This window comes from Echinops telfairi, unplaced genomic scaffold (genome assembly GCF_000313985.2).
Source record: "Echinops telfairi isolate 266 unplaced genomic scaffold, ASM31398v2 ScPeMD7_2;HRSCAF=8, whole genome shotgun sequence".
Taxonomy (NCBI): Eukaryota; Metazoa; Chordata; class Mammalia; order Afrosoricida; family Tenrecidae; genus Echinops; species Echinops telfairi.
Window position 1 is genome coordinate 27175681 of NW_022103898.1, and position 10023 is coordinate 27185703.

Below are 10023 nucleotides of genomic sequence, written 5' to 3' on the forward strand. Positions count from 1 at the left end.
CTTCAGTCTTCCTTATTCACTGTCCAGCTTTCACATGCACATAGGCTACTGAAAACACCATGGTTTGGGACAGGTGCACCTCAGTCCTCAAAGCGACATCTTTGCCTGATGTAATTTGTCATTTGCTATCTTGATTCCAGCTCCCATTGGGGTTTGATTGTGGATCCAGGTAAAATGAAATCCTTGACATCTTTTTTTTTTTTTTTTTTACATCAATCTTTTCATGACGCTGCTTATTGGTCCAGCTGTGAGAATTTTGTTTCATGTGGTCTCCCTTCAGCAGTTAAGTGCTTCAAGTCCTCTTCCCTTTCAGGAAGCAAGGCTGCACATCCCACAGGTTGTTAATGCATCTTCTAATCCTGAAGCCATGTTCTTCAGCATATAGTCTGCTTAAAGACCAACCACCTTAAGATTGTGCAAGGGTAGAATTGCGGGTCAAATATTGGGCTGTCAAGTGAAAGGTTGGCAGTTCAAACCCATCAACTGCTTGTCAGGAGAAAGGTCAGACTGTCTGCTGCCATAGGATTTCCACGCTGAGAAGCCCTGCGTAGGGTTGCTGTGTGTCAGAATGGACTCAAGGGCAGCGGGACGAATCACCTTTATCCACCAAACGACGTCCACGCTTTGTTTCTATATAACCAATACTTACTTTTCTGGTAGCACAACAGACACGTCATAATCTGTTGGCGTGAGGCATCGCACTTCTGAGTAAACCCGATCCCTAAATCCAGGGAAAAGGGAATTTCCTCCGGTCAAAACAATATTCTTAAAAAAGTGTGGCTGCATTTCTTTAAAAGAAAAAAAGAAGGAAGCAAAAAAAAAAAAATGTTAGAAACTCAGTTTTACTTCTCTTTCTGGAAAGATGGGATTGGAAATTAACTACATAAGCAGCTGATTAATTACAGGTTACAGTTACTAGTTGGGAAACTATGGCTTTTTGGGGCCCATTCTGATATTTTGTAAAGAGGATGTATATAGTTTACACAGACATGTTAAAAAGAGTGGAACATGACCTGGTAGATAGCTACCTTTAAAAGAAAAATGTAAGGGAAAAGAATTGTAGCAATTTATATATACATACAAGCTATGCAAAAATAACTTTCGACTTTCACAAAAATAATCATAACGATTCTTCCTTAAAACACAGGGTCTACTTGCAGGATGAACAAGAAACCCCTTTGAGAAAGTTTAGCCCCTTGTTGTTAGTGCCATTGAGTCGGTTCACTCATAGCAGCCCTGTGCCTAACAGAACAAAGCACTGCCCCATCCGGAACCAGCCTGACAATGCTGCAGCCACGGAGTCAAACCATCTTGTTGAGGGGCTTCCTGTTTTCCATTGTAGATGCAAAATATCCATGCTATCTCAATGAGACAGACAAGCTTGTTGAGTAACACTTACATTTGATAGTTAAAGACACTCATAATCTAAACTAACATTTAAAACAAGGATCTACGTTAAGTGTCAACACTATGTAGAATTACATGACAACAAATATTAACCACCACTGACTGTGTGTTTTGTCAGAATTAGCAGGCACTGGTCATCCAAACAAGGAGTCCTGGTGAGTTCAAATGCAAGGTCAGCAGTTTGAAACCACCAGTCACTCCGAGGGAAAAAGACGAGAGCCTTTCTACTCCTGGAAACATATGGGAAACCCATAGGGGCAGTACTCCTGTGTTCAGGAGCGCCCGTCCCTACCAGTCAGATGATTCAGAGTTGACTCGATGGCAGTGAGTGGTCACCCCTCCCACCACTTGCTTCTGTTCATCAAAACAAGTACAGGGTTCACACTGGCACTGAGTCTCAAGACATGAAACTAACTTAAGAGCTGAATAGCATGGAATTTGATATTCATGGTAATTCTATATGAAATGTGAAATTAGTATGCAAATAGTGAAAGGCAAGGACATTACATAGCTTTCTTTTTCATCTTCGTTTGTTTGTTTTCAATTGGAAGAAAGTACATTGCTTGGGTTGATGTTGTTCAATTCCTAGAGTATTTCTTATGAACCGGGATGTGGAAGTACCTGACACCCTAGATCATCACTTTTACTAAACACACTTTAGTGAAAATCAATCAATGTGAAGTGAATGCTACATTTCAATTCCATGAAAATTAGCTCACTGCATGCTAGTCCAAATACAAAAGAAAGAATCAGTGTATCAGCAGCTGGAAATGACTGAATTGTTCAATTACAAATTTCTATTCTGTTACATTAAAACTTTCCTAAATAAATATGCAAGCTAATAATCATGGAGAGACAAATTTCAAGTTTAAGTGGATAATAATGACTTTTCCTATATTATATTTGTAACCTGAGATCAATAAAGAAAGAATACATAAAGTGCACTTTGGGATCTAGAAATCTCTGCAAACAAAACAGATCTGCAGTTGCCTTAAACAATTGAGAAAAAACAAGATTATTTTCCCAGGGGTCTGCCTACTGTTGTTAAGTACCACCAAGTTGATTCTGACTCACAGCGACCCTGTGCACCACAGAACAAAGCCCTGCCTGGTCCTGTGCCATCCACATAGGGCCTTAGAGACTGTGGTATTTTTACTTAAAGAGAAACAAACAAAAAACTATTATTTATCATCAATATTTTACTATGAAGTTTTTACAAACCTTCTGGTAAGTTCTGAATTGAGTAGACAATGGCTTCTGGGATGCCCATCTCTTGAATGCCTATATCAGAAGGATTAAAGAGTATTTCTGGAACAGCAAATCTCTCATTGGCTAGACGAAGAATCTGTTCGCTAGATTTGTATTTTCCACTTAGCACCATTTCTTCCCTTGGCTTAAAGAGAAAAAAACAAAAACAGATACATAAGAGTATATGGCCATATCATTAGAGTTTCAAGATTCTGAACATTTAGAAAATGTGGTCTCTCCTTCTGCCTAAACCGCAAATAAATCTTTGACTCTAATAAGGCAATTCCGCAAAGGGCAGCCAGACGTTAGTTACTCCCTGTATTTTAGAACACACAGAATGCAGGAAGGAGAGGAGAGGGGAGAGAACTCTGTAATTTACCTCCAGGGTAGGGAACACAGAACACAATCAAGATAAAAGCATTTGCTGCTCTGTCTTGTGTTCCCACCACACACACACACACACACACACACACACACACACACACACACACACACCAGTGTTAGGTACTTAGTGGTCATGGCAGTCCTGTTTTAGTAAGCATTTCATTTTTTTTGTACAAAAATATCACACTTTTAATTTCTTTACTATTTACTCTCTATTCACGAAATAATTTTCCAAATGACTTAAGCCAACACCTGAATTTTATCCTCAAATGTTGCTGTTGTTAAGGGCACCTGAGTCAGCTGCAAGTCTTAGAACCTTATGTGTAACAGACAAAATGTTGCCAGGCCTAGAACCTGGCAATTCCATCTTTAATACAGAACCCATGTATATAACAAGCACATATTTTAAACAACCGTGACACACATTCTCTAATTACTGATCTTGGGAGAGACCCAGCCCTTTGAACTATGTCCTTCCACAACACTCTACCTGGTGAATCACCAGTTCCTCAATTCTATTTCAATACTCAACATTAGTTCTCTACATGCATTTTCTTCCCATAACACAGTTAAGTCAAAATCTTTTAAAGAATTAATATATTCAAAATATATGAAAATAATAACGCATTGTTACATAGTAATGGATAAAGAGTATATACGTTCCTCCTGAACTTGATTGTGGTAATGACTGTACAATTATGCTTGATATGATGGAACGATTGAATTGTGTGATATGTGGATTGCGTCAATGAAACCGTTTTAAATAAAAAAAGAGTATATACATTCCTTAATAAAAGTAGCCCCTACTCTCTGTACAGGTCTCCACTACTTCACAGAGGCCTTTCCTGACTCCCAAACAAAAGCGAGGTCCTTTTCTCGTCGTCTAATACCATCCCAAGTTCACACTCATCATCTTTATCAGTGACTGACACACATCAAGTACTTTGTTGAGTACCTTGCTCATAGAAAGTATCCAATAAATACTCCACAAGGGCATGCAAGCCAACAACACGAAGTTCACTGTATTAGGTGTTTTGCTGACATCACCCCACTGAACTCTCACCTAAGCCTGTAAGATAGGCATATTTTACTTTTCTTATTAATGATGTAAATTGAAGCTCACAAAGGTAGCAAGATTTTCCCGAGGTTATCTGACTAAAACCAAAACCCTACTCTACCAGCTTAATTCTGATTCATAGCAAACCTATAGGAGAGTAGACCTGCTTCTTTGGGCTTCCAGGCTATAAATCTTTATAGGAGCAGAGCCTCATCTTTCTCCCAAGGAGTGGCTGGTTGTTTCAAACTACAGACCTTGTGGTTAGCAGCCCACTATTCCACCAGAGATCCTTAGTAACCCAAAGCACATACAAAATACTCTTTATACCACATTGCCACTTTTGACCGGGGTATGAATCATGCAGATTCCATCTTTCAGTAAATTCCTGCTAAAACATTACTTTTAAATAAGAATACCCTAAAAATTATACAATATCCACAATAACCTATATAGAGAACACTATGAATCACATTTAACAGTTAAATTATTGCTACAATGATGAAAAGAAGACTACGATTTCTTTACCAATGAAGCATTTTTCTTTCTCAGGAAGAATGGAAAGTATTCCCTATAAACAAACAAATGCATACAAAACCGATAGGCTTGAGCTTACAGAACATAACTCCCTTTTCCCATTAACCAGCAAGCTAGGACTGGCTCAGAGAACTGCAGCAGACAGACTATTAGAGGTGCTCTAGTTCTTCCTCCTGGTTCCACAGAAGAGGACCCTGCACCCCAGCCAGGGGGAAAGTGTCAGGAATAAGATATCGTTGCTGAATGTAGAAAAGCCACGAACAGTTAATGTGTATCCTGGTACCATAGTAGTTTCTGTTTTTAAAAGTCTAATTTTTAAACAGATCTTTGTTTTAAACACAGGCGAGTGAAGAAAGGTGTGAAGGCTGCTGGGAGGTGCAGGCCAGGCTGTGTGAGCCTTTGTAAATTCAGGGCCAGTACCATTAGAGAAATGATCTCCTTAAATTACCCAGGCTCCAGAGAGTAGTAATCACTAATTATGAAGCAATTCTTCATTTAGGTCAGGCAAATTACATCATACTTGAGTACAGGGTAAGTCAAAAAGGACTGGCTCTAAGGTTCCAATTCCTATACACACAGCATTAATCCCACAAAACATGTTCCAATAGGTGTCTGTGATCAGTGTATGGTGCAGAAAAGTTCTCTCAGTCATATGCTTGTTAGTCTCATTAGGGTGACTCCTTTTTAGGATTCCCAAGGGGTCTTGATAGATTTTCCGTATGAACTGAGGATGATTACAGGGGCTTATTAGGAGGTTTTATGAAAACGGAAAATTGCACTGGTGAGAAAAGGCCAGGAAAGCTGTTCCAAGAAGTTCTTTTTTCCATTGTGGTAATGTCCCTGCTCATTCTTCAAAGATAGCAAAGGCTGTCCCACAACTATTTCACTGGGAAACCTTACCTCATTTACTCTACAGCCCTGCCCTTCTTTTTGTGCCCTAAAATTCAAAGAACTTCAAAAAGGAACAGGATTTGAGTCTCTTGGGAAGCTGTCACTCGGCACAGGGTAACTAGAGGTGCCCAGAATTCTCCAGGGAAAGCTTAGAGTGGGGCACTCCCTTCAGGGACACAGCCCTAGATGGAGATGTTGAGAAACTAGGGCTTCACATTTTGATGCTTAACGAAGGAGCCTAGGATTGGGTAGCAGGCCCTTTTGACTTACCCTCATAGGTATCTTCTAATCAGTTTTATAAGCACCAATGCCATAGACCTGGTTTTAGTGTTATTGTTGCTATCATTGTTGACAGGTGTTATTGAGTCAGTTCGAACACATATCGACCCTATGCACAACAGGAGGAAACACTGCCTGGTCCTGCGCCAACCTTACAAGAACAATCAAGGTTATAACTTTTACCATGTAAACATATTCTTGAGTAAGCAGTACTCCAGTCCAACTTTGGCAGTATTTAAAATACAAAGGCATTCAAATACCACCCCCCACCCACCCCCACCGCATGCTTGAGGGTCTCTCGAGTCGAAACTGACTGGACGGCAGTGAGTTTGGTTTAGATCCATCTGTCAGTTTTTGAACTGCAGCGGCCGGTGTATTGCTGCGATGCCGGCAGCTGTGCCACCAGTTTCAAAGATCAAAAGTGGAATCCATGAAGGACAGGTGTCAGCAAAGTTTTCAGGATAAGACAACTGGGAAGAAAGGCCTAATTCTAAAATTCAGTTGGTTTAAAAACCCTATGGATCCTAACAGAATGTTTCCCTAACTACTGTGAGGAGATGAACCCCTGAGGTAGGAAAACACACGGAATACAGAGTGGCTGCAACAACGGCTATCCATACGGAGGGAATGGGCATCCTTTCGCTCTCTTCAACGTGAGGCTGCCATGCATCAGCACTGACGATAGACAGCTCCACTGTTGACTTTATACAGTGACAAACATTAGGATTTACGCTTCCAAAGTTTCTCTCTCCTGTTCATGCCCAGACAACCTGACTGCTAGTTACTTGTCCCAGGCCCCACTTCTGGAAGCCAGTTCAAATCTTTCCACAGAACTCGTTTCTAAGGATCTTCCTTACAGGATGATTTCAATTTCCATTTCCTAAGGCCTCCTCTGAATTCTAATTTGCTTATCACTCAATATCTGGCCAGTAGATTGCAGGCATATAAAACAAATACCTATATAGGTAGCCATATAAAAACTATGTACTCACCAGACAACATAAGAGAACTTTACAAATAAACACTATTTCCTATTATTTTTTAACTTTGGTCATCATTCTCAGATAGTTGTACATATTATATGTAATCATAAGAAAACAAAGTATTGTTCTGCACAAAAATCGCATGTCCTCTAAAACATCTTTTTCTATCAAACATTATACCATTTATTCATGCCGATGACGTAGCCTGGGTTGATTTCACTGCTAAGTATTACTTTATTCTGTTGTGATGCACAGAGTTTTCAATGGCTAAGTTTCAAAAGTAGATTGCCAGGCCTTTTTTTTCAGTGTCTCTCAATCAGAAGGCTCCCTTGAAACCTGCCCAAAGTGGGTGAGCTAGCTGGTATTTGAAATACAGGCAGCACAGCTTTTAGCATCAGACTAATATACAACACAGTATGGCAGATTGATGGATGGAAAGCTGTCAACATGATGGTCTGACACGACAGCTGCAACAATGGAGTCAAACATGCCATCACTATCGCGAAGACAGCACATTAAAGATCTCGAAGTGGCGGAGTCTGCAGAGACCAGATGCATCACAGACTGGGGCATGGAGACTCAGAGGAACAGTACAGAGACTGTGGGCTACCTTCTTATCTGGCCCCAAACTATGGAACTGTGGGACAGAGTGACAGGCAGGCTGGCTTCCTGGTCCATGAAGATAATGCCAAAGGACCATGGGGCTAAGAGACTAGGGCTTGGAGAGACAGTGACTTGGCTGCTAGGTGAGGAGACCAATGACTCTATCCTTACTATTTGCTGATGCTAACTTTTGTAACCTACTGACTTCCCTCATGGACCTCCTTAATTATGAGTACTGTCAGTGGTTTCTGTGTGGTAATTGCAATGAGTTAATGAATTATCAAACCCAGCATAGATGTTGCGTGGTATAGGAGGAATGGTTGTTATCAGAATAAGAAGGATGGACCATAGAGGCTTGTCTGACCCCCGCCTCATGGCAATAGGGAAGCAAGAAGAGGTCAGATATGCCCACCTTCACTGCCCTTTGTTTCAGGGGCATCCAGAATTGCCAAATTGCATAGTGTGCATATTATTTGCTCAACATACAAGGATCAAATGTATATACGAGTATACTTGTGCCTGGAAAGACTAATGACAGGAAAGGCAATGGATGACCGCTCTCTAAGACCCAAACAATCCCAGCTGAGTGAGAAGTTATTTTCAAACCTGACTCAGTTGGCAACCTGAGAACTACTATTAAATTGTTTTTAATTACCTTACAAAACCCCTTTTTAATTGTACTGAAATCAGGGAGTACATAGTCTATCATTACTGTATTTTCTTCTCCTTTCAACCTGGAAAACAAAAGAGAGATTTAGTCAATCAACATGTACAGCATCACTCAGAAGAGACTTCCCAAATCTAAGATTACTATTATAACATACTTTGCAATATCCATGTCTCTATAAAAATCTGAAGACACGTAGCAGACATCTTCTTTGACTTGGTTCATCACGTGTGTTTCATCCATAACATGTAGTTGCCTAAAGAGGAGGAAAAGTTATAAATTATGAAATGGAAACATTTTTTTTCTTTTTCGTTTTTTTATTTAATCATTTTATTGGGGGTTCATACAACTCTTATCACAATCTATACACGCATTTGTAACATTTGTTGCCATCATTACTCTCAAAACATTTGCTTTCTACTTGAGCCCTTGAAATGGAAACATTTTAAACACAGCTTACAACTGCCATTTAAAATATATGGTCTAAACTTAGAATTTTAAGTAACTGCTTTTTAATATTTTAAATTCTTCAATATGTAAATAGTTTAAACTTTATGAAGGGCTCTCACTCCCAATATCTTATTTAACTCATCCTTCTCCCTCTTGGGAGAATAAAACAGTTTATTTGGTTAAAGAGCAAACTACTCCTTTCCCATGCATTGTCAAAATGCCAAAACCTTCTGCACTTTCTTTTTTGATTACCCAAGCATACGAGTTAACTCAGTACATGGTGAGCATAAATACTTAATAAACACTTGCCATGGACCTTTGTAGTCTGAGGATGTTTTTTCTTCGATTTTTTTATTGTGAATTAGGTGGGGCTTGACATTTCAGACATCATTGCTGTACTCAATACAGTAAATGTAAATGTTACAAACCTCAACAACTCAACAGTAATAGTAAGCAGTGTGCTTAATGAAAAAAGTCAGTCTCAAAAGGGTGCATAGTGTTTGATTCTACTTCTATATACGTTCCTGAAATAACATAGCAAAAGGGCAAGGGATGTAGACAGTACAAGAGTATCTGCAGTTTTCATGGTAAGAAATTAAGATTTAAAAATCTATTTGTAATTTTAAATGCAGTAAAACCCAAACGAGAAATATAAATAAAAATTACAAGGCAGCAAGAGTGGGAGGTGGCTAAATGCACTAAATTCTGTGGCTTTTGGTGAACAATCAAGTAAAATTAGTTATCCAAGAAACAAATATCAATATATCATTTTGAGCATCCCCCAAATGTATAATGTTGGTCTCTTCATATCCAGAGGAAAGAATGATTAAAGTTGAGAGACATGCATAAGGAATTTTGTCTAACTGACAAATGGAGCATGCAAACATCAGTCTCCACAATACTGAGACAAGAAGAATGAGACAGATAAACCCCTCAAGACCAATAATGAGAGTAGCAAAACCAGGAGGGCAAAGGGAAGGTGGGGTAGAAAGAGGGAACCGATCACAAGGATCTACATATAACCCACTCCTGGAGGACGGACAACAGAAAAGTGGGTGAAGGGAGACCTTGGACAGTGGAAGACATGACAAAATAATAATAATTTATAAATTATCAAGGGTTCATGAGGGAGGGGGGAGCGGGAAGGGAAGGGAAAAATGATGCCAAGGGCTCAAGCAGAAAGCAAATGTTTTAAGAATGATAGTAACAAATGTACAAATGTGCTTGACACAATGGATGTATGTATGGATTGTGATAGGAGTTGTACGAGCCCCCAATAAAATGATTTATTAAAAAATTTAATTAATTAAAGAAAAAAAGAACAAGATGGTGCCCAGCTACTACTACCAACTGCTCTGAAAAGGATCATATTACAAGGTCATGGATCCAGAGGAAGAAAAACATGGAACAGAATTCAAAATCATATGACAAAATACCAATTTGTAAACTATCAAGGGCTCATGAGGGAGGGGGGAGCGGGGAGGGAGGGGAAAAATGAGGACCTAATGTCGGGGGTTTAA

At 39.5% G+C, this 10023-nt stretch overlaps 1 protein-coding gene across 1 annotated transcript in view; it reads right to left on the bottom strand.

Annotated features, from left to right (window-relative positions):
* Positions 1–259: 259 nt before the first annotated feature.
* Positions 260–10023, bottom strand: part of ACTR6 (actin related protein 6) — a 17334-nt gene continuing 7570 nt past the window's right edge. Inside the window, exons 7-10 of the mRNA XM_004700748.3 lie at positions 8211–8309; positions 8042–8120; positions 2629–2800; positions 260–788 (exon numbers count right to left, since the gene is read on the bottom strand). Coding sequence (XP_004700805.1) covers positions 646–788; positions 2629–2800; positions 8042–8120; positions 8211–8309 — 493 coding nt within the window. The 3' untranslated portion in view covers positions 260–645. The remainder of the gene's footprint in view (positions 789–2628; positions 2801–8041; positions 8121–8210; positions 8310–10023) is intronic.